The sequence below is a fragment of the Pithys albifrons genome, chromosome Z (assembly GCF_047495875.1).
Source record: "Pithys albifrons albifrons isolate INPA30051 chromosome Z, PitAlb_v1, whole genome shotgun sequence".
In the NCBI taxonomy this organism is placed as follows: domain Eukaryota; kingdom Metazoa; phylum Chordata; class Aves; order Passeriformes; family Thamnophilidae; genus Pithys; species Pithys albifrons.
Window position 1 is genome coordinate 51,482,009 of NC_092497.1, and position 25,751 is coordinate 51,507,759.

Sequence of the window (25,751 nt, forward strand, 5' to 3'; positions counted from 1 at the left end):
TAGGACAACTGTTCTGTGCCTCCTCATCCACAGGGTCATGGCCAAGAGGTGCTCATGCTTAGCTCCAAATACCTGATTTAACTCCAGCTTCTCTGGGATGTAGGACTCAAATGTCACCCCAAAATGGAATGTTTTCCCACTCCTGAGATGTCGGTGACTGCACATGCTCTGTGTAAGAGGATATTGAACATCCACAACCACGAGGAAACCTCAGCAGGATGTTTGGTAAGCACTTGGTAAGCAATTATGTTTATTCCCAACACAGTGTGCTTCACTGCATTATTCTGAATATCAATTAAAGATTCATCAAACTTGAAAAACAGGGATTGCCATTGCTTTGGGGGGACAATCCAACTACTGTTTTGTAAGGATGTTGAGTCCTGTGACTCTTTGCAGCTGAACTATAGCAGATCTCTGACACCACCAGCAGCAGATATAGTGATCAGTGTCCCTCCAGGCTCCTCAGAACAAACATAGCACCCTCTAATTCCAAATTCAATACACAGACTTTGTGTCTAAACTAGCCTTATTTCTTGTCCTGGCTCCTTTGGTTACTAATAAATTACGTCCAACATGTGGAAACTTGACTTCAAATAAATTGTATTTGAATTAAAGGTGCAAATCAGAAAGGCCTTCCCATAAAATGTAATTACCTTTGTCTGGTCCATGCAGGATACGATGTTCAACAGCTCCCACAACAACCCCCAATGGGACAGGAATTAGTGCTGAATTCCAGCTGAACTCCCTGTGCAGGGACTGGTGACATTAATATGCATTGCAATTGAATTAACATTCAGCTACTGCTGCCTCCCCATCTCGAGCAGCATGTTAATTGTTAGATAATTATGTTAGACAGAGATGAAAGTGGGGCATTATTCATGGATGGGTCTTAGCACTCCAGATGCTTTGGTAACCAAGTTTCTCACAAAACAGATCACAGAACAGCAGTAAAGCCAAACTATTTTTAAAGTATTAATGATATATTCTTCAGAAATCAGTAGGGAACTTGCTAACAGTGTTTTCCAGGTGTTTGTGGTGCTACTTCACAGGCTGGAGTTTGTTTGCATCTGCTGTTCTTCTGAGCTCTGAGTTGACAAATGGCTTAAACCTCTGCCTCAGCCAGCGAGGCACTTCGTGGCATCCCCTGCTTTGAGGGGAAGGTGCTTGTCTGTTCAAGGGCTTTGTGAAAAAGGCTGTCTTTACTCAAAAATTTAAAATTAGGTCTGTGCTGAGCTGGTGTGTAGGGGCTGTTTGCTGACACAGAAAGCTGGTTTCGGTTTCCTTTGCCAGTTCCTGCAGAGGGGTGGATTTGTTGTACTCCAATTTCTTTACTCAAGTTACCTCAACAGATCCCTAGCTGGATTTTTTTTTCTCTCTCTCAATAGCAGGAGTAGAGTGTTGAGCTGATAAAAAACAGATGCGGTAAAGAAGGGTGTTTCCAGATTCAATGATCTGGAGTGGTTGTTTTGTTTCTAATTATGGTGGCAGTGCATGGCTCTCATTAGCCCAAACAAGCCATGACATTTTGGGGGAGAGATGTCAATGTTTTGTAAAGTTTCAAAAATCTGAGATGCAAGTTTAGGAAATTGGTATGTATAATTCAAAGAATATTACATGTACGAAGGAAAAATGGTTTTGATGTCTTGGATTTTTACAAGCTGCACAGTGTTGGCCTCTGTGTTCCTCTGTCAGCCTTGGTACATGTTCAGCTTTGGTGGGAGCAGAGCTAGGTGAATGAAATTGATTATTCTTTCATGCTTTCCAAACCATCATTTGCTATTTCTTACAGTACTTTACTGCTATATGGCTATAATTCTAAATGCAGTAGAGGAATATAATACTAGTAATTCTAAATGTTAGGGTTTAAATATCCTCCTTTTACATCCCATGTTTCTGGGCCCCTCTGCCTTACAAATAGTTGAGAATTAATGTTGTAAATCAAGAATTAAAGGACAAAAAAAGAGCCAAAATCACCAACTGTGATCTCAGATAATTCAAGGTCCAGTTGCCTGCTCTGATCTGTTTCCAAACAGGATTCCTGCAGCTGGAATTTCCCAGATCTGGGTGTTCCTCAGGTGTTCAGGCAGGCAGGACTTCCTCTTACAACTGACCTTCCTCTTACAGCTGTTCCTAAATGGGCCTGTGCAGCATCCCCTGCTGTTACCCACCTGCCCAGCCATGTGCTGACATGAACACTTTCCACTGGAGAAGCGTTTGAAGGGTGATGTTGCTGTCATCCCACTGCTGCCACATCCTGCTTGTGCCCTCAAGGGCACCTTTGTGCCAGCAAATGCCACTCACGTAACTCAGCAACTCAGGATTGGCCCCTGTACCAATTATTTTCGTTTCCCACACCTCCTTTTCCCCGTCTCATATTACCTGGGCTACTCTCAGGCACCACCTCACTGTTCCCTTTACACTCTGGGCTCACTGCAGGCAGCAGGACGTCCCTACCTCCAGCTCCAAGGTCAGTGTAACTGCATGTTCATTGCCTTTGTAGCCTCAAAATGTAGCATTTCAAATATGTGGGTTATTAAAGATGGAGTAAAGCACTACAGGATGTGGTGTTAATTTGGTTATAATTTATTGACCTGTATAACTATTTGGTGCAGGAAAATATTTGTCAGCCCCCACTGTGCAGCTGCTTCAAACTATGGAGTGACAGGATTATTAAGGTTGGGAAACACCTCTAAGATCATCAAGTCCAGCTGTTAATGTTGACCCTTCAGTAACAATTTTAGTAAGGGTAAAATAGGATGTGTAACAAGTTCAGAGAAAACATCTGCAGTTACATGAGTTGTTTGTGATTTTGATTGTAGCTCTTTGCACTGCGAAGATGAGAGGTTTATACTGCAAAATAGCATCAGGTGGGCTCAGAAGGGTGAGCAGTGCCTGCACCTTGGCTGGGCGTTGGCAGGAAAATTTGGGCTGCTGGGTCTCACCAGGCTGGGTCTGACCAGCCATATTTTCAGCTGACAGAAATCAAAAATCATGGTATTGCCAAGGGCTCATTGTCTGGTCTCTGAAGAGTGGCAGCTTTTACCATGTCTTCTGTATTCATATGAATCTGGTCACAGATTTACAGTTTGGAAATTTTTTTCTGAATTAATACGTTTTTATAACCATTCAGTGACCTCTGGCATTGCAAGCAGAAAGAAACTGAAATGTAGTTGATTTTTTTTGGTAGAGATATTCCATGCTGTGATTAATGTGCAGTCAGAATGATGCCTGCACTTGGCACTGTTTCTGCACTTTCGGAGGCTGTATCTCAAACCCAGATGAGTCAGAAAGGTCAGAGTGATGCTCAGGGTGAGCTGTGAGAAACTGGAAAAAAACCACCAATATTGCTTTATGAGATTCAATGTTTTAATTTGCACCTTATTCTCTGAACCTGTGCAGTGACACAGCAAACCAAAAGCAATGTAAACTGCTTGCTGGGCATCTAAAATTGGTCTCTCACACATGTAGTGACTTGTGACATTTATTGCAGATGTTTCTGGGGTGCCAGAACCTTCCATGGACAGGCAGAGAAAACTTTCCACTGGCATCTGTAGGCTTTAGCTCAAGCTAAGGATGGCTTAGAGGAATTACTTCTCAAATATAAAAGGCCAGCCTCCTTCTCCCTGCACCACGTGGAAGTCCTGCTCCCTGCAGTGATACCTTTGGCTAAACAGCTTAGTGGTTTAAGACGTGCATGTACATCATCTGTGGCACTGAGCCTGTGTGAACTTTAGCTCTGACTCTGCCATTCCTCTAAAATGTCACTCAGGATCACATGGTGTGGCAATTAATACCACCCATGACATGGCTCAAATATTTAATCTAGTTCTATTTCCAGAAATGTCACTGTAACCCTCTGTACCTTCCTCCCCTCCCGGGCTAAAAGCACATGTGATGCCAAGTGTGAAATACCAGGTAACCAATACCTGTGTTCAGATACATCCAGAGGAAAAGGGAGCTGAAAGCTTCCTCTTTAAAACAAGTTCAAGAAAGTAAAGAATTAATGGCAAAACTTTATTTTTCTTTTTAAATATTAAAAGTAGTTTTGAAGTTGCCAAGTTCCTGAGGTTCAAGCTGTGATTTCAAACAGCCCCTCCACTTCAAGAGGTACCTGCAATACTTAGGCTGTTCCTCACCCCAGATTTGCAGTAGGTACTTCTTTTACACCTTGCTGATGGTTTTTGTCTCTGCTTTTTGTGCCCAGTGTGTGATGCATATACTGAAGTACAGTTACAAACCCCAGGTGCACTCCTGGCAGGGTGTCAGTGTCCTGGGCTGCTCACAGGTCACTGAGCACGTCCTGGGGCAGACCAGAGAGATGGAGGCTGTGACCTCTTTGACCTTTTGGACACATTTTGCTGATTCAGTGGCCATAATTCACCATGGGATATGAGACTATTTCTTTGGAAAAGGCAATGCTGATTTGACTGAATTTGTTGATCCTTTGCGATGCTGACAGGATGACAATGAGGAATGTGGAAAGAGGAAACCTTGGTTTTGCACACACTGAACGCCACAGGCTGCAGCAGCTGCTGCTTTAAGTCAGTGTTGCATTAACTCTGAACCCCTGAAGACATCAACCCATGAGATAATTTGCACACAGTTAACCAAAACTGCTCCCTGGAGGAGGGAACATGGTGCATGGAGGACACAGCAACTGTTTACAGGACACTTGCTCTGTATTTCTCCTCTCCTGTACCATGGTACTTTTGCTTTCCCCAAGTGATATCACAAGTACAAATGACCTTGGAAGTGAAAGTTCAAAGGACTTTCTGCCAGTGACAAAATCCAGTCCCAGAGGTACTGAGCTGTGCTCCATGTCATGGTCTTGGGCGTCTGTAATTCTGGGGGCGTGCAGCAAAAGGCATCCCAATGAGTAGTTATGAGGCAAGTACTCAATGCAGGAGCAGACTGAGATAACAAGGGGAAAAGGTGCGAGGCAAGTCATCCAAACATTTCAATAAACAAAAATAAGGATGTTATACTCAAATACCCAGAGCCTTCAAAATGCCTTGCAGTATACTTGAAAAATAAGAAAAAATCCCCAAACACCCCTACATTTACCTGCAGAAAATACACCTGATGCTGGACATGAGGCATGATGTGTATCTGACCCTCCACCAGGGAAATGTGCCCAGCTATGGGCACTGTGAGGACTGTGCTGCCTGCAAAGGAGAGGGACACAGACACTGCATGTGCTGGGTGACAGCAGAGCAGCCCAGCCCTGACCTGCTCTGAAACAGCTCAGCTTAGATCACATCTCTGAATATTCCTTACACAACGTGTCAAAATCCCTACATCATTAAATTGTTAATGACTGTTAGTGGGACAATCCATCATATTTTTTAAAATGGTCTTATTACTAAAGATTATTATATATTATAGATTATATTATCTTACATATTATTATATATTGGATTATTCTCTGAGTGACACATTATTGAAGTCTTGTGGCATAAGTGCTAAGAATCTTATTAAAATCTATTAAAAAAATAAAATCATTGAAGTTTATACCTCAAAAAAGGTGTTGTGTCCAATTCCATAGAAATTAGACCTCATTTGGACAAATAGAAAACTAAAGATCAGTGCTGGTTTAAATGTACCTAATTTTGTCTAAAACAAAGCCCAAATTCTCGTGTGGCTTGTGGTGGACTGAAAGAACTTGAAGCTTTTGGAAAGTTGGTGCAATTAATGAACCATTTAGATAAAATTTAGGTAGAAAACTATAAATTATAATTGTGAGCCCTTTGAGAATGTTTTATTGGTACCTTCAGAGGTACCAATAAAAACCTGATGTAGAGACATGAATTACTGAGTAGCTGCACATGGTACAAATAACAAGTAGAAATTTCTGCAACAAACTGTTAAAAGTAACAACAAAGACCAGAGATTCAAAGTAAACAGACACGCAGGAGAGAAATAAGGGTTTTATTTATCTTTTTTACCTAGGGTTGATTAATCTCAGAACTCCTTCATCTTCTCCAGACCATACTCTCTCTAGATGGTTTTGAACACAAACCTGATACTTCCCAAGGCAGGTGTTCTCCTTCCGGCACACCTGGTCAGCTCAGGAAAGGACTCAATTCCTTTCCAAGAGTTAAAACAGATACCCAAAAAAATTCTTCTGATCTTGAGACAATTTCTTTCCCCTTCCCAGCTGCACTATGGCAGCACTAGAGACATCCACGAGAAAATGGGTTTTCCATCATGAGCACAAGTGAAGACACTCAGGGAACTCCTAGAAAAGAAAAATGTGCACTATTGATTTTTTAGGCTGTGTGCTGGTTAAACCTCCCTGCTGAGAGCAAAATCCTTGCAGTGGAGGCCTAAAGATGGACTGTGGTGAAACCTGAATCACAGCAGAGTATTTCTGGTAAAGTGTTACTAGAGGAAACACTCCTTTAATCAGATGTATTTATGGTGCAAACATGTTGTAAGGGTGAGATGGCAATTTCCGTGGGGGAAAGAACAGCTGAATCTGTTACTGATTTGAGGTCAGATTTGACAAAGGGCTTTGATGAGGATTTTCTCTTACTCCTAAACCTTTCCATTCAGACTCTTTTAAAATGAAACTTTTTAAATGTTTGTTTTGAAGCAATGCATTGCTTCGAAATCATGATATTTTTTGAAGAGGAAAAAATGAGGAAAAAGCCTCCAAATGGTTTCCTGTTAATTAAAGTTTTTATTCATTTTGTGCTCTCATTATGTAAAAACTTTGCAGAACTTGACTGCCTGTGCAAGGCACAACCATTTGTGCTGGAGGACTATATATGTTTATATTCAGGACTAGAGCCCACCCTTGTGGTAAGAGGTGCTTATTGAATTAGGAGTTAGACCACTCTGATAAAAAGGATTAGACACCTTTCCACAGCACTTCAGATGATGTTTTTCTTCTCATAAGGAATTCTAACTTCCCTGGACCCTTTGCATTTGACAGTGACCAGTGATAGAAATGCCACACTCCAGCTGGAAGGTTCTACCTTCAACTGCAGGAAGGGATGTGCAGTCAGGCACTACTTTGTTTTAAAAAGAGGGGGGAAAGCCTGTCTTCCTCTGATTTATTTATTTTATTTTATTTTAGGTAGACAACCTGCACTGTCTGTGGCATCTCCAGTGTTGGAGGCTTTTAAGAGCTGCCAGAGAAGTGTCTCTCAGGTAAAGTAGGACCTGCCTCAGGGTAAGGGACACCTTTTCTGTGATCCAGCAATGCCAGGCTGTCCTGGGTGACAAGGCATGCAGCCACAGTGGAAGAGAACATTGCCAACAAGAAAAATGCTTGTGAAATGGGACATTATTAAAACTGACAATAAAGCTGAGAGGGTCTGCTTTAGGGATGAAAGCCCAGCAGTGCACATCCAGTCAAAGACAGGCATAAATCACGGTGAGGAGGAGGGCCTCTTATTCATGCAGCAGCAGGTATGTCCCTCAATGTGACACAGGATTCAGAAGCTCCCAAAAAACCCAAGTTGTTGGAGATGCTGATGAGTGCCTGGGGTCAGTAAAGTCATGATATCATCTGCAAAGCAATTTTGATATGGCTTCTAGTTTTCAGGACAGGAATTTGACTGGCAGCCAATTCCTTGCAGTAAAGATGCATCAGTGAAACAGAGCTATAAATATACAGAGCTGCTGTGAACATACATGTGATGTTTCTCAGACACTTGGGTTTAACAACAATAGTTCTGTGCAGATTAGTCATAAGGAAATATTTTCAGAGTGTAGGACAGGGATGCTATACTGTGAAAAGGCACAAAAACCATCTGCTAAACACACAGAAATCATCATACATATCTCCGTCAGAAACCTCTTATTTGACTTTTATTTACAGTTAAACATTCTCCCACTGTGTTTTGGGAGGGAGAAATCCTGTTGCAGTCATGGGAGCCTGTCCTGCAGCTGATCTAAATGAATTCATAGATATAGGGAAATTCTTTCAGTGAAAAATTACTGACATTTCTGTCAATCACTCAGCACCTGTCTCTGGAATTAAAGTTAGATTAACTGTATCTTCAAAGGCATGGAGAGGGATGAAAATTCAGCTAAAAAGTTGCTTAAACACAATGGAAGACATGAAACAAATTACTCCAAACTTGGAATACGTCCATGTTTCTCATCTCACAAATGTGACTGATGTAGAAAGAAGAAACTGCTTTGCAATAAAAAAACCTGCAAGAAGATAAGGTTTTTACCTAGAGAGAAGATAAACATGCAACATTACATTTGTCTTTAGGCAGGAGTGGGAAAGATAAGGAAGTAAAGGGTATGGGTCTAACCAACCCAGATCTACATGAAAATTTACATGGTTTGGATTTAACTAACCCAGAGTTGGAAGAAAATTATTGGAAATTAGAACTATTTCTTTACTGAAAATATACCCAAGTGTTTTGAGGTGTTTAGTAAAACCTTCAAAAGAACATGGAAGAGATCCCATAAGCAATCACATTTTTTAAAACTTTTGGAAAAACTATTGAAACATCATATCCTGGTAAAAAAGTGATGTTTACTTGTAAGTCTTCCATGCCCATTTCCCAAAGATGATTAATCAGAGTCCAGTTTGATGAATAAACTTCTGTCAATTACAGAAATTGAAATTTAGATTTGTAGAATCATAGAATTTGTGTCCTTTATTTAGAGAGGAGTTACATCTTTCTGAGGAACTCACAGTCACCAGTAAGAACACTCAAATTCTGATTCTTAGGGGAAAAAATATGCATTGTCTTCTTCAGTTTTCACAGAACACACAAAGAATGCATTCTTTGCTAGACTTAGAGACCTTCTGTACTCCAGACATAATCCCAATAGAATTAAACAGGGAAAATAGGTGTAAATACCAGTGAGAATCAGCAACATTTATGAACACAGTGCAAACCTATAATAAAAACAAATTTCTCCTCTTGCAGGGCTGTGGTGTGAGGGGAGGGTTTGCCTGTTGCTGGCACTGAGCAGGGGCTGGGTGGCTGACCTGGGGCTGCCTTGTCTTGCAGAGAGGAATGGCTGGCACCTTCTGCCGTCTCCTAGCCGGCCGTGCCTCCACCGCGCTCCTGGCGGCTGCAGGCACTGGGGCACTCACCACGGGCTACCTCCTCAACCAGCAGAATGTGAAGGCTGCTGTGCATGAGAAAAGGAAGCTTTTCCCTCCAAGGTGAGGACGTGGGGCTGGGCAGGGAGCTGGGCACTGTGCCCTGGACATGGGGGCAGGAGCAACACCCCACCCTTGGGAGGAAGGTGATGCCCACAGACCTTGTGTGGTCTGTCCATGGGCTGGCAATCAGCACCTTTAGTAATGTCTCCAATTTTAGGTAGCACCAGAAAGGACCTTCAAGACCAGCCTAACACTTTTATTTTCCCTCAGTTAGTGCACCATGCAGCTTTCTGCAGATATAATGCCATTAAACCCAACCCTGGTGTTGCAGAAGAGCTGCCCAGCTGCAGGTCAGACAGGACCACTGATGCCCCTGAGGCTGTGAGACCACATGGGTCCAAACTTTGACAGCTGAGGGGCTTCAGGTCTCAGAAATTAACCTGGGGGGGATGTACTCCCCCTTTGTCCCCCCCATGAGGCCGCCGAGTTGCCCCCGGAGAGACACACAGAGAGCACAGGAGAGGGACCAGAGAGAGCTTTATTAACATGGGGAGAGGTATTAAAGGTTTTGGGGGGATTCGAGCTAAAACCAATAAGAAACCAGGGATTACAACCAATGGGAGAGGGTGAAATAGGGGCCAATAAGGAAAACCTATACAAACTTTTCCAGGTCAGCTCAGGCTGCCCCAGCTGGTGAGATAAGGGTGTCTCAGGGGATTTTGGGAAGAAGACAATGACTCAGGGGAAAAAAGAACAAGGAATCCATTTTGTAACATATATTTACACAACAGTAAAAACTTCTGGGTTTAGGGCATTTGGGCTCGGTGCTTCATCATCTTCACGAGCCCATTTCTTACAAGATTTTTTCTATTTTTGATACTGCATTTCCTCTGCCACACAAACTGCAGAGCACGTCAGCTAAGCTGGATTCCCTTCCTTCTTGAACAAATCACTGCTAGAGCTCTGTCTGAACAGGAGTGTTTCATCAGAGCTTTAATGGGGCTTAGCACACTTTCATAGCTCATTAGGGTTCATTTTCCTGATGGCAGAAGGCAGTTTGTGCCATGGGTCACTTCCAGTGACTTCACTACCTTCCATTCTAAAATTCAATGCAACACACAAATAAAGAATAACTGTAGTTTTAACCCACGCCATGTCCCCTGAATGTGGTGTTTCCAGTAGCAAAGCAGGCAGGGTGACTGCTCAGGAGGGACAGGTTAATGGCTCTGGGCTCTCTGCCCCCAGCGCCGACTACCCTGACCTGCGCAAGCACAACAACTGCATGGCTGAGTGTCTCACCCCCGCCATCTACTCCCGGCTCCGGGACAAGATGACCCCCAATGGATACACCCTGGATCAGTGCATTCAAACCGGGGTGGACAATCCTGGCCACCCCTTCATCAAGACGGTGGGAATGGTGGCAGGAGATGAGGAGTCCTACGAGGTAAGAGGTTTCCACAGCGCTGCCAGGTTGTGGTCAGTATTTGTGGTGTCCTTCCCCATCAAATAAAGAGAGATTTCCAGTAGGGTACATGTTGCTAAAACAAATTTTATCCCAGAGGGTACATAAAGGACAGGGCATAAAATATTGTGTTTTCCTTGCTTTTCCATGCTAAAAAAAGCATGAACTTAAGATATTGCTGCAGGTGCTCTTTCTGCTGCAACTGAAGTTAACAAAATATACCTACTTGGCAGCAGGTGCTACCTGCCTCCAGAAACTGCCCTCCTTCCTACAACTAAACTTAGTTTATGGCAAATTTATCCAGTCCTGGAACACACAAAATTAATGTAATGTGGAAATCACATTGTGGAACAGCAGAGGCACAAGCTAAACAGAAACATCCTCTGGGAAGTGGCAGACATAATTTCATTAAGCTATAGCTTTTGGACCATGAGGAAAACTGAAGACAAACAGCATTAGGGTGGACAGTTTATTTAACTCTGCAATGACAAGAGGAAAACAGAAGAAAACCCTTATTTTTATTGCCCTCAGTGGCCTGCTTCCTTCAGTCTACTGTGATGGTACCTGTTATTATACAGTCTCTTCACAGTACCCCAAGGACTGGGCAGCTGAGGGTGGACTGGGATACCTGCCATTCTGGACTACCCCCTCCTGGGGTTTGGTTTACCTGTCCAGATGTGTCACTGCTCCTTATCTGAAGGTGAGGTGGTGACTGCTGCTGGCACACTGAGCCATGTAGCTCTGATCAGGACTGGTATCCCATGGCAGGGAAAACACAGGGTATTCATGCATGACCTAAAACACCAAGAGGCAAGTGGTGGTGGGGCTCTGGGTGTGTGTTCTGGCTGGTAATACACCCCAAACCCCAACCTGGTTGTGACCATGCCCAGCCCGTCTGTGATAACTCCAGACAGCTGGTGCATCAAAGCGTTTCTGGGGTGCTGCAGACTCTGTCTACCTTCTCTTGACCCTGTAGGTGTTTGCTGAGATTTTTGACCCTGTCATTAAATCAAGACACAATGGCTACGATCCACGGACAATGAAGCATCACACTGACCTGGATGCATCCAAGGTAGGGTTGAAATAAAACACTGAGACAATAAAGGCTCTGAGCTGCTTATTACAGTGATGACATTGAATGCAAGAGTACCTTTCTTTTTTCTGATCCAACTCTGAAGACACCAGTTCTATGCTTAAGGAAAGTGGATGCCACTCACAGCCCTGCCAGCTGCATCCCTGGTTCATAGCAGGGATTCAGTCCCAGCTGAACTCAGCATTTGGGCCACAGTCTCAGTGGGCACTGTGGGTCTGTTCATGAACTTACAGATCACAGAATCATCATGGAATGGCTTGGGTTGGAAGGGACCTTAAAGCCCATCCAATCCCACCCCCTGCCATGGGCAGGGACACCTTCCATTAGCCCACATTGCTCCAAACCCTGTCCCACCTGGCCTTGGACACTCCCCGGGATGGGGCAGCCACAGCCTCTCTATATTCATCCCATGATACCTGTCCTTGCTTCCACCCTCTGTAGACTTCCTTTTTATGTCTCAGCTAGTCCAGGAGCAACTTGCTCATCCACACAGGTCTCCTGATGCTTTTTTCCTGACTTTCTTCCTGTTGGGATGCATCAAGTCTGAGCCTGGAGGAGCTGATCCTTGAATACTGCCCAGCTTCCTTGTGCCCCTCTTCCCTCCAGGGATTTATCCGATAGTGCTCTAACAAGCAGATCCCTGCTTTCCTGAAGTCCAGGGTAGTGAGCTTGGACTCCAGCTGATTGTTGATAGAGAGTGACACCTGCTCCTCATCAGCCCTGCCCTCGTTCCCAAAAATCCTGTATCCTTGCATTCCAACACTCCAGTCACAGGAGTCATCCCACCACATCTCCAGTAAGATCAGAGCCCTGCAGGCATGTGGACACCTCTGAGTCCTCCTGTTTATTCTCCATGCCACAATGTGTTTTCACAGAGACATTTAAGATGAGCCGGCGATGAAATCGACTTACTGGCTTACTTGGATGCAATTCCTTGGGCTGGAATTCCTTGGATAACCATGTCTCCAAGGGTTGGAATAAAAGCAGGATTTTAATCCAGTATGACCACACAGACATGGTCAAGCCTCATCTGCTGCTTAACATTTCCTTCATAGTTCAACTGCAGTGAGGTTTACCCTCATTTTGGGCTTCCCTCTTCCAAAGGATCCCCTTTAACTGGTCCCTGCCTTTGTCCATACTCTGATTTCCAAAAGCCATGAAGTTTCCTTATATTTTGAGACCACAAAGGATGAGCTGTTTACTCCATGTTCATCCAGCCAAAGCAACACATTGCTCCTAAAACCAGCTCCTGATGCTTGAAACTCCTGAAGGGCTCCGGGTGCCCTGACGTTTGTAACCTGTAGGGGAGGACACCAGGTCTGGGCAGGGAAATGTCCCTCTTTTTGCCCGACGGGGATTGGATTTTTTGAACAGTGTGCCACAAGAGGTCTCTGTGTGTGTGTGAACTAACAACCCCCTCCCCGTGAAAGAGGGACAAAAATTATAGCATAAAAAGTCTTAACCACGTTCACTGTGACTTTGCAAAACGTAACTGTTAGCAGGCAAAGTAAAAGGGCCTTAAATGTGGACAAATGAGATAAAGGGGGAATTAGAAGCTTGCTTGAATAAAGGACTGATAAGAGGCCAGTTTAACACCTCACCATCAACACATCAGGGTGGAAAACTGGGTGGAGGAGTAAAGGAAACTACAGTTTAAATTGATATTCTATTCTATTCTATTCTATTCTATTCTATTCTATTCTATTCTAAACATTCTTATATTACAAAACATACGTCAACCTAACAAGTGTCTGTAATGGATATTTGAAACTACCTGCATAAACAGCTCCCGATTTTTGTACACGGTAGACACGTCCTTTGGGGCATGAGCTCCCTGCGTGTCTCCAGTTCTGGCCAAGCTGTAATAAAATTGTGCTTTACCATCAATATGTAGATTTCCTTTAAATCCCCCGCAGATCACCCACGGGCAGTTCGACGAGCGTTACGTGCTGTCCTCGAGGGTGCGCACCGGGCGCAGCATCCGCGGGCTGAGCCTGCCTCCCGCCTGCACCCGCGCCGAGCGCAGGGAGGTGGAGAACGTCGTGGTCACCGCGCTCTCCGGCCTCCGGGGCGACCTCTCGGGCAAGTACTACAGCCTGACCACCATGACCGAGAGGGAGCAGCAGCAGCTCATCGACGTGAGTACAGCCCCGGTCGTGGATGCTCCACCGTGCCCTCGCCCCGGGTACGCGCCGGATCCTCCTGCAGAGTCAGGCAGGGCAATCACGGCATTATCCGCTAGTGAATTACCTGACAATACCTGCAGTGTGACAGCAAATCGTCCGGGGTCTGTGTTTTTGTTGAGTACATCGCTGGGCAGGTCTGAAACACGGGCTTATTATACCCCAGGGAGCAAGATCTGTGTCAAACCAAACACACGTGGCTGCTGCCACCTCTTTGGACAAATAATGAGGTGAATTCAGGACCTTTCCTGGCCATTTCCTTGACCAAACATTGACATTTTCTATATTAATAATCATTCTAACTAAAGGTATCACTCTGACATAGGCATTACCTGGTATCTGTATTTTAGACCATCAGGGTGAGGGCTTTGGCTGAGATTTCTCTATGCCAAACCAACACTAATTCTAATTTCCAAAACATTGGCTGTAATTTCATTAGACAAAACACCACTAGCTCTAAATCCCCAAAAATGGCTGTAGCCAACTGCACCCAGGTGACCTTTTCCCAGTCCTGTTGTTGTGTTTAACAATTCAAAGGGTCAGACCCATAATGAGTTTCCATTGTCACACAGATTGGAACACAAGTATTTTCATCATGGATTTTGTCACAACATATGACATGTCAAAGAAAGCTTGAATGTGCATTTTAAATATCCAAAGGAATGGCTGTACCTTCTTAGCTATGTTTGTGGCACATTAATCTATAACATCAACCAAAGGGAGCTGGTGATATAACTATTTATAGCCCTGGAACGAGGTGTCACAGTCTGGATTAACCAGGAGTTAAGAATCTAGGTAAGATCAGCAACTTTTTCAACTGAATGTCCCTGGTAATGTGTTTATTGGCAAGATGTTGATGACCTGTTGCAGGTTTTATTTACTTGTCCTTCTCAGTAGGATAAGGCTCCTCAAAAAGCAGAGGTTGAAATAGGAGTGTGGAGAATGTAATTTCTTCATGGTTTAAGGCTAAAGCCTGTGGGAAGTGGAACAGGCTTCACTGATTCAACATTTTACCTTGTTTTGTTTGGGTTTATGCTCATGCAAAGTTATAGAAACCAGGGCATGGAGTGTTGTAAGCTCAGATTCATCCCTTAGCTCACAGCATTCCTTACCCTCTCCAGTACTTTAGGACCTTGAAACCCTGTGGGATCAGGCTTTGTGCCAGGCTTTTATAAGCACCATTTGATCTCAGTAAGATAAAATTGATCTCAGTGATATCAAATCAGTGCTACATGACTGGCACTCAGCCCAGAAGGCATTTGCTAGTTTGCAGATCTGGGCCATATGCACATGAGGGAAACTAATAGCTCTTTTCTTCCAAAAAGAGAAATTTTTCTTTCAAGAAAAAGCATCAAGTGTAGCCAGCTGAGCAAGGAAATTTTGTGCCTCTGTGATGAGCAAAGAGAACTCTATACCTTTTCTTTCTGCATGGTTGGAGTTCTGACTACACCATGTCCATCACAGTATATTCAAAGTATATTCAATTATGTATTTATAATCTAAAATTCTTCATTAAGGGAAAAAAGAAGGAAATCATATCGATGTGTCTACCATGTCATATGTATTCTGGATACATATGCCTCTCTATTCTTAGTTAAATCATAGATTTAAAAAGGAAGAACAAAAGCAACAACACTCCCAGCAAGAAAACCACACCCCTCATTTATTATGGCAATGTTCAAGGAATTAAGAACTAATAATTTTTCAGCATACACATGAAAATGAAAAACTTATTTGGTTTAGACAAAAAAGGAACAAACCAAAAAAACCTCCCAACAATTACTTTAAAAAAGTCTAAACCATTTGGAACGTGGTAAGTTGGTGGCACAAGTGCTATATTTATTAAATCAGAAATAGCACCTCTGTTAAGGAACAGAGTGAGTCTTTTATTCCAAAAGGTCAAGATTAGCACTGGTTTAATTCCTACCTTGACTTCATGTTCAGAATAAATATCTAAATCCCATGCTGGAGAAGCATCTTTTCAGGATTAACATTTTTGGTTGTTTTTTTTTCTCCTTTAAGTCTTTAAGAACTCATTTCCTGATCCCATACTGAAATCTGTGTATATACAGCAAACCTCTCTGGCTCTGGCAGGCAGGTCCCTCCAGAGCGCCCTTTGGTGTGTCCAGGTGGCATCAGGTCCCACCTCACATCCCTCCCTACATTTGAAAAACATTTTTGGCAAAACACAGTCACTTTATCCATGTCAGTGAGAATCTGTAAGGTTCAAGAAAATTACCTGGGTCAAGAGCTTTTAGTCCCAGGCAAAGGAACCAGGTTCACAGGCTGTACACTCTGATTTACTTGTGCTTCGACTGCCTTCACATAAAATGTACTGGACAGTGCTAAGCTGCTGCCTTGAATAAACCTGAATTTATTTTTTTTGTTTTGTTTTCTCTCACTCTCTCTTCTCAACTCTCCTTCTGGCCTCATTTTGGTGCTCAGGATCACTTTCTCTTTGACAAGCCAGTGTCCCCTTTGCTAACATGTGCTGGGATGGCACGTGACTGGCCAGATGCCAGAGGAATCTGGTATGTGGGGTGACCTGCAGGACCTCGTGTGTGCTTTAAAGGTTGTGTTACAAACCTCCTTGCTTGTCCTAACCTTGCAGCCATGCTGCCCCCATACTCACTGCATGTCCAGTTTGCTTTCAAAAGAAAAAAAAAATGATTCCCAGGGCTGAAAGAAACTCTTACATTCCAAATAATGCAGACAAAAAGGAGATAGGGGAGTTGAATTTCCAGTTTTATTCTAGGTCTGCTTCTACCATCACAACACACTTGGTGCCTTTAGTGCCCAAATACCGTATTTTCTGTGGAGATAAGGGATAGCAGCTCTGAGATAAGTGCACACACCCACTAGCAGAGGATGGGGAAGGCTGTGCAGTGCACAACAGCTCCATCCATCCTGCTGTACTTCCAGATGTCACCAGAGGTTTTAATGTGAAAAATTAAGCAGAAAGGATTCTGAGGAAGCACCTCTCTGTGAAACCTGATTACCCATGAAACAATGAGCAGCTGGAAAACTGTGAGGATTATTTTTATTTCAACAAGCTTCTTATTAAATTCGACAAGTTTCTGTGGTCCCTGTCTAAATCTGAGGAAAGGGATAAAGTTTGAAACATATCACTCACTGTCTCTACAAACAAACAGGAGAAGTACCAGCAATATCCAGGGATCTCCTGAGTAAAACAGACCTGGGGTCTGGCTTCTTTTGCATATGAAATATCAGGCAGACTGGAAGAAAAAAGCAAAGTGATTGGGAAGCATTTCTGTAAACCATATATTGAAAATCTGCCTTCTCTTGCAAGAAATTGTTGTCAAAAAGAGTACAGGCTCTGGAAATAATTTTGCTTTTAATGATTGTCATCCTGTCCTTACTATGGGCTTCAGGACTACTCCCACCAACATCACCAGCAGCAATGGCACAGTTCAAATGCACGTTCCTTAAAGCAGTGGGGAGAGTTGGTTGATTAGAGGGGAAGACAAGTCAGGCCAAGCTCAGACTATTTGTAAGACCTCCCCTTGAGCATTTGTACATGACTGAGGACAAAGTGACTGGGCCTTGGGGACCACAGTGTCAGGGCACAGGATGTTTACACCTGCTCAGTGTTGCACTGGCAAACTCTTGCGTGCAAAAAGAAAAAGAAGACGCAGTTAAAGACCAGCTGAAAATCAGGCTCTCAGTGCTCTTGAATTTTCACTTTCATGTGTCTCAAGCCTGGTGATATTTCACTGTTGGCACAAATTAGTCTGATCCCATCAATCACCTTCTGTGTGCTGTAGAAAGGCTGTGGTAGGAGACAGGGAAAGTGGAGAAGAAGCCAGGAAAAGTGACCTGGGTTATGACACAGCACTCAGCAAAGCTGGCCATGACTGTCTGAGGCAGGAGAAGTTTTCAGGCGTTTCTGCCTTGACTGGCAAACCAGCGCTGTCTGTGAGCAGCATCTGCTGTCCTCAGACACAACCCTTGACTGACTCAGCCATCCAGTGCTGCCAAGTGACACAGAGGGCACTGCAGTTGGATTTAGGGGAGAACACAATCAAGGAGGGACATATGGCTTGGCCCTCAGCAGCATGTGAGTGTTCAAGCCTTTTCAAGAACAATAAACCTCATCCCTGGTGACAGAGGATGCAGAGCTTGCCTTCTTCCTTGGCTGCACCCCCAGCTGTGCTCATGCTAGAGGACATGTTTTGCCTCACTCAGCACTGCAGCAGCATGATGTGATCAGGAAACTGCTTCACACTGTGCCCAATAAACCTGTGTGATGCCACTGGCATGAGGAATCCGATGGTGACCTTGGCTCAAATTCCTCACCACACATAACAACGTTGTTTCTCCACACTTCCCATCTCTGCTGCACTGAAAGACTGTGCTAAACCCAAGGAAACTCAGAGCTATTTTTCAGGGCTTGCCTTTTGAGTACACCCTTTTTTCCCCCTGTCTCTCAACCAGGCATAACAATGAGAAGACATTTCTCGTCTGGATTAATGAAGAGGACCACACCAGGGTGATCTCCATGGAGAAGGGCGGCAACATGAAGCGAGTGTTTGAGAGGTTCTGCCGTGGTTTAAAAGAGGTAGTATCTCAGTGAGTTTATTATTCCTGTTTGTTTACCAAGGTCAGCACTGCTTACTGTGGTTCACACTGAGCTGACATCTCAGGGAGCAGCAAAATGAAGTAACACCTGTCCACACAGCAACCCACACTAAAGCAGTTAAAGCTGGAAACATGGGCAAATTGGTTACGGAGTTGTAGGGAAAAACAAATATCTCCTTTTTTGCCCATTTTGGGACTTCAGACTATGGGAATTCAGACAAGAAGCATTTTACTTGGATTGCTTGATTTGCTAGAATGAAGAATTTATTTGGCTCAGCCTCCTGGTTCTCATTCCTGATGCTGGGAGCCAAGTGGAGGCTGCTGAGGTTGTGCACAGAACTCCAGGCTTAGGGCCCATGACTACTTTTGGGGCAATATGGCAGTCTGTGGTTCAGATACTAAGAACTGATAGCCAAGGATCCTATATTTTACTCTGATCTAGCTATTCACAGTGATAACAAAGGTTTCATGAGATGGTGTGTGGTTTAAAACAGTTTTGGCCAGGCAGTTCAGCTACGACTCAGGTTGTCTCTGGGCCCAGAGCAATCCTGTGGACTGCACAGAAAGAGCTGATCTAACAGAGAAAGAGGACTTTACTCTGTCCCACAGGAATATCATGGAGCTCTGAAAGGGTTTGAGTTTGAAGGGACAAACTGGTTCCAAGTCCCTGCCATGGACTAATAGTGCTGTGCATCCCTTCATCACTTCACAGCTCCCAGCCAAGCAAAGCAAGGCCAGGGAGGGACAGCAGGGACTGCAGACTCCTCACTTGGAAGAGGAGGGAGCTCAGAGCATCCATAGGGAAATCTGAGTATGGAGTGGGCTTTGTGACACAGGAAAACAAAGTCACCTGATGGATGCTCCTTTGCCCTCAGGGAGGTAACAGAGACCTGCTGGTCCCCAGGGCACACCTGAAGCATCCAGTCTATTTGAGAAGTCTTGTGAGCACAAGCTTTTTTATGTATGGAGTTCTCCTCAGGAGGAGAAGAGAACTGACCTGAAATTGTATTTGAATTGCACAAATAAGCTTGGGAGGAGCAGATGAGTGAACAGAGTACCAGCCTACTCAAATGTCAATAGATTCTTGTGATTTTCCTGCAGATAATTATTGTGCTCTCCCGTTTAATCTGGTCAGAGACCTTCTAATGAAAAGCATTATATACAAGCTGTGTTGTCTCCTTATAAAGGAAGTGTGGCAATTAATACTGGGCATTAGAGGCCAAGTGTCCTCCCTCAGGAGTCAAGACATCACCGTGAAAATCACGCAAAACTCAAGTTCAGCTCCTTGATTGCTTCACAGGGTTTGAGTCCTTTGGTATCATGTGTTGCAAACTTGCTCCAAAATTTCCAAATTAGAAACAAAAAGCAAATGCCACAATTCTTAAAAGTGGGCTTCATGGGCTAAGGCTTTACGAAAACACCAGGACAGGGAGTTCTGTGATGAAGTGATAAAGGGGCTGTAATGTAGTGATGGTGAGAAAATAGAGAAATCCTCCTGGTACCTGGTGAATGCAGACATTTGAGTCACACCTAAACCAGACTGCACCCAGGTGTGAATTCCTGCCACTCCACTGGTGCTAGTGAAGTTCAGCAGCAGCACAAGCACAAGGGAGAAGAGTCTCAGCTACCAGCAGACATCTTAAAATGAGACATTTGCATGTTGCCCCTTTTGTCTTGACGCCATAGGTGGAAAGATTAATTAAAGAACGTGGCTGGGAGTTCATGTGGAACGAACGCCTCGGGTATGTGCTGACCTGTCCTTCCAACCTGGGCACTGGCCTGCGAGCTGGAGTCCACGTGAAGCTGCCCAAACTGAGCAAGGTACGTGAGTAAAAACCCAGGGACATAGCTCAGCTCCCATGTTTTGTAAAGAAACAGATGAAAAAGGACAGCTCGAGGCGACCGCACGTTATAGCAAAATGCGTGTAATTCAGGACTAACTGAGCATGCTTTCATTGTGCAAATTATTGTCTTTGTTATGGAAATTATGTACTCAGCAGGAAGCCACCAGGACGGGCTGTAGTCCAAGGAACGGGAAAACTCCACCGGTGCCTGTCCCTCTGGCGATGTTGTTAGTGCAGGGATGCTGTTCGTCCCGGGATGCTGTTCGTCCCGGGATGCTGTTCATCCCGGGATGCTGTAATCCAGGGATCGCAGCGTGGCAACGACTCGGTAACAACGCACACAGGGACAGGCAGTAAACCCAGAACTGTTTTTGTGACAGGACCCCAGGTTTCCCAAAATCCTGGAGAACCTGCGCCTGCAGAAGCGTGGCACTGGTGGAGTGGACACGGCAGCCGTGGCTGATGTGTACGACATCTCCAATCTGGACCGCCTCGGGCGCTCAGAGGTAACCCGTCCTTTTTCTTGGTTTTTTTTTCTTTGGGTTTGTTTTTTTCCTTTTTATTCCCCCTTGCTTTTTATCTCAGATCTGTGCTGACACGAGGCAGCCTCCCTCCGGCTGAGCTTGCTCTGCTGACCTCAGTGGATTCACTGTAGATTTACTCCTCGTGAACCTGGTCCAGTGGAAATGCTTATTGAAAGAAAAATTCTTAATGTGCACGAAGGGCTTGGTAAATATTCCTGTTATGGCAATGACAAAACAACCCTGAGCAAACTGCACAAACGTGACTCGCACCATGTGGTGAGGAGGATTTCTGTGAGGGTGTGGAGGTGCTGGAAAGAAGCAGGGATGGAGTCCTAACCCACTCAGAGAAACAGGCACTAAAGCAAGACTTGGTTTAGGGTGTTGTGTTCATTTTACTGTTATGCACTTCCTCCATGGTTAGACAGCAGGACAAGGCTTTCACCCCTCAATAACTGAGGAGTAGGTGCCCTCTTCACATGTCTCGTGTGGCTGCGAGTAGAGGGTGGAGGAGTGCTGGGTTCAAATGAGAGCGGGGTTCAAATGAGAGCTGGGTTTAAATGAGAGCTAGTTTTAAATGAGAGCTAGGTTTAAACCAGGGCAAAGAGTTAATTGCCAGCCTGGAGCCCTCCCTGTTGGGCTGCAGACCATGATGAGATGGGTTGTCTCAGACATTTGCTTCGAAGCCATTTCAGTCAGAGCGAGCATTTGTTGTGCCATTGCGTGGAAACGACTCTGCGGGCTGGTGCTGGTGCTGCCCTCCTGGGGAGCTCGGGTCCCACGCCTCATTACAGCTCCGTGTTCCAGCGTTTTATAAAGCAGAACAGCTCCTGAGAGCAAAGATTATGAGCATGGGGCAGAAACAGCCGTGTCAAAGAGCTGCAGCCTCCCCCTCCAGCGCTGAGCCAGATCCTCACCCAGGGGCTGTGGCAGCTGCGATGGGATGCAGTTCAGTCCTGGTGATGCAGCACAACATCCAGCCTAGTTCTGGGCAGGTTTACATAACAGAAATAAAACCCACGGATAAAGCACCTGGTTACAACTGGACTCAACCCAGTCCACAGCAGCCAGCTGGTTTCCCTTTGAAGCCGAGAAACCTGAGAATAAGGAACTGCTTATAGACAATTTACTTTTAAGCAGCAAAGGTATTTTATTGCGGGCCCGGGAGCCGCCAGCTCTCGCTGGACACACTAGTCCCATCTGAGGACACAAAGCAAGCCATTTTATACATTCTAGGGCATGATTACAACATTGAATTACACATAGTAACCAATTCTTTACTTTTCTGTGTTCACTATTTTAGCTGCTTCAAGTGTTACAAAGTCTTGGCTCTAAGGTCCCTATATCTAGTTTAAACCTCTAAGTTATGTGATTCATAGCCCACTGGTGTCTTGTATATACGCCATGATATTTTCTATAATGAGAAAACTTTGGTCCAAAGACCTTGGTCCAGGTAACTAAAACAGAACAAGTTTTTAACTAGTGTTTCTACAATGTATTTCCAGCAAAACAGGCAGAACAAATAATGGGTTTATTATCTCCTTCCAACTCAGCATGTCAAGGCGCATCAACTAACCCATCATTAGCTTTGCTTGTTACCACCTTCCTCACTCACCTGCCACTGGCACAGAGCCCAGACAGGTATCCTGTGCTTTCTTACTCAGAGGTGCCCTTGAACGTCTCCACAGCCATGGAGAGAGGTTTGGAAACCTTAAATTTTGACATTTGACGTAGGCATCTATGTTCCTTTGGATCTAGAGCAAAATAAATAACAGTGAACAAAATAAAGAGTGAAATACTACTCAGCTGTGTTATTTGCAAAATCAGTCTGTGACAAAGACATCTACTAATATCTGAAACATCGTCGCGTGTGCTTTATATTAAAATAACATCAATAATACAAAAGGATTACATGGTTTTATTAATTAAGTCCTACTGAGTGACAGCCTAAGTCTACAAATTTTTGCTTATATGAAGATCTGCACTCAAGTCAGTGATGCCTCCTACAGCAGGGATCCAAAGGATTAAGCCAACAGATAAGATGCAATCCCTACCCTGAAGATTCTGAAATCTAAATAAGACAAGACATACTCAAGGAGATAGCAATGTTTTATTATATTTTTCAGTACATAATAAAATTCATATGTAGTAAATGCATTTGCAGAACTGGATTATGTTCCCAAAGGTGCAAGATAAAACTGTTTGTATTTTTGCTATGTTTCAGTTACTGGTCAATGCAAACTTAATAGGAAATTTGTTTTCTCCTGGAGGCTGCAAATTCAGACCTCTGATTTCCCCAAACAGCTGGTCTGTAAAAGAAAATATATTGCTAAGCTGCTGAAATACTTTGTAGTAAAACCAAATCCCCTGAAAATCAACAACTGTCACAATAAAGAGACAATGGGATTTCAGTCTTTGCACTGGGTTTCAACAAGCCAATCATTAAAGGTTGCTAATGAACCACTTCATGAAAATTAAGAAATATCAGTGCTACAGCTTGCTGGCTTGTGCTGCCACAGGGCTGTGGTCCTCACATGTCACAGGCTGTGCAGAAACTCAGCTGGGGGGACAAGGTACCTGGAGTTCTTCAGCAATTTTGGAAGGGGTTACAAAGACACTATTGCCCCTGACATATAGAATGACAGATTTTGGTGCTGCTCTGGTGCTGGAGTTAATCCCACTGTTTGTGTAAATCAGGAGCTGAAAACAAGGAGTGCTGCATGATGTAGAGCCAGCATGGGTTCAGGATGAGTGCAGTGCTTCAGAGATGTGGGTGCTGGGCCTGGCAGAGTGGGAAGGACACTCATCCCAGTAGGACTGCGGTCATCTCAAGGTGTGGGGAAGGACATCTGTGGGGAAAGGACACAGCTCTGGGTTGACGACCTTTCTTGGGCAGCCCAAAAGGCTGTGGCAGTCCTGACATCCTCCCAGTCCCAGCCGTGTGAAGGATGCCCAGCCTGTGCCTCCAGCAGCACTCTGAGCCACTGGGAACCAGGGCAATGAGCCTCTGCCTTCCTCTCCTTGCACCAACATCCCTGTTGGCTTGGAGCTGGGCAGAGCCGAGCAAGGGACTTCAGTGCTTCAGCAGGAGCTGCCTGGGGATGCTGAGGACACACAGAATGTCTGGGTTGTGTCCCATCCTGCTATGTGGAGTGTGGGGAACACAACTGTGTCAGGAACCCCTCCCAACAAGCACCTGGGGAGGGCTCTGCACCGTCACGAGGTCACCCTTGAAACAGGTCTCTTGGCTTGTGCCTCAATGTTTTATATAAGGACTTTTTGTCTGGTTGGTTTGTTCCCATGGGAGCAGAGTTCAGTGGGGGCAGATTTTGGTGGAAATAACTTCAGGGACCTAATTGGAGGGTTGTTTCTGCTGGTCCAAACTCGGGGTAAACAGGAGAAGGAAATTACTGTGGCTCTGCAAAACCCATTCTCCCTGTGCCAGAGGGTGTGTGGTCACCATGCCAAGACCCTCCTCACCTACAGCTTTACCTGCTGTCATTGCAGTACAAGCTAACTTTCTATTCCTCTATTAACAGACGAGTTAAACTTCTACTGTTCTTATTTTTGTAGGTGGAGCTGGTCCAGATTGTGATAGATGGAGTCAATTACCTCGTTGACTGTGAGAAGAAGCTGGAGAGAGGTCAAGACATCAGGGTGCCACCCCCACTGCCCCAGTTTGTCAGGAAATGATGTTGCTGCTGATGGTGGCAACTGATGACAAATGTGGCTGCCATTCTCATGGGAAGGCACCTCTGTACATCTCTGTATAAATGTGTTGTGTAATAAAACACTACCTGATACCTGATGTCTCCTCGATGCCTGGCTGCACTGGCAGAAACTGGTCTTCGTGCAGATTTACTGGGATACACCCATACAACCACCCTGGCACACTCCCTTTGTGGCACTGCTTCCCTTTCTGTCTTGGCTGGTGATAAGAGAATTACTACTCTGGTAGTGCAAAAAGCATAAATTTCTACTTCTGTGCTGCTTTCACACTTAGGGCCATATTTATGATATCTCCTGTAACCACCCTATTCATTTCTGTCCTGTGGCCTTGGAGCGCAGCCCAAAAACTAGCAGGCAAATCAGTTTGCTGATACCCTGCAACCCACATGAACCTGCCCAGCATGGCCTGTTGCTGCTTTCAGGTTCCAGGTAATGGGGACCTGGCTCAGCTGTCACTCCTCGAAATGCCTGAAGATGTGCTGACACATCTCCATGCTCACTGTGATTCCATATGTGGAGCAGCTCCGTGGAAAGGAAAAACCAGCAGATGCTGCAAGTCCCTTTGATTGTTTCTTTTCTGCATATGGGAACACACTCAGTGTTTCACAGCCAGCACATTCAGAAATGCAGTTCTCAGGAAGGTCTCTCAGTGAGTCATATCTGCGCAGTTGTGGGGGGATAGCTCTGCCATAAGTGGTTACAAACTTCAGAAATCACAATTGGGTGGTAATTGAGAGCTGGATGGTGAATCAGCAGCTCTTGATAATTAGCAGCATGGTAAGAGCTGTTAAGCAGGCTGGAGCTTCCATGTGACTACTGGTTCTTCCTCATCTGTGCTGGGCACATGCCCTTACATTTTGCTCCTGGCTTTCCAAGTGGTGGTTAATAACAGCAATTCTGAGGCAAGAAGAGAGACTTCTGCTGATTATACACAGAACACAAATAAATCAAACCGGAAAGACTTCACCGTTAGCTCTCCAAGGCTCTCAGCTCAACACAAAATCCAACTGTGGGCCAAATGTGCTGTTTTTTAGCCTCTACTTGCTTTTTTTGCCCTGACTTGGAAACTGCTGATGGGCAGCAGCAGCTCATCCAGCTGGCAGCCACTTGCTAACAGCATTCCTGAGGGCTTGGTGTTGGAGCTGATGATTCTGTTTTAATGCCTTTAAAACAACCTGGATGATGAGGTGCATCACACCTGGTGCCCAGCAAAAGGGAGCGGCTGCACAGTTGGAGAG

The 25,751-nt window shown here is 44.7% G+C and overlaps 1 protein-coding gene across 1 annotated transcript; it reads left to right on the top strand.

Annotated features, from left to right (window-relative positions):
- The first annotated feature begins 2,418 nt into the window (after positions 1-2,418).
- On the top strand, positions 2,419-24,586 carry CKMT2 (creatine kinase, mitochondrial 2). Its single transcript, XM_071580460.1, has 11 exons — positions 2,419-2,467; positions 7,082-7,155; positions 8,985-9,142; positions 10,328-10,526; positions 11,521-11,616; positions 13,554-13,775; positions 16,266-16,351; positions 18,276-18,399; positions 20,106-20,240; positions 20,644-20,769; positions 24,358-24,586. Exons 3-11 carry the CDS (start codon positions 8,991-8,993, stop codon positions 24,475-24,477), a joined length of 1,260 nt encoding a protein of 419 aa, XP_071436561.1. The 5' UTR covers positions 2,419-2,467; positions 7,082-7,155; positions 8,985-8,990; the 3' UTR covers positions 24,478-24,586.
- Positions 24,587-25,751: the final 1,165 nt, after the last annotated feature.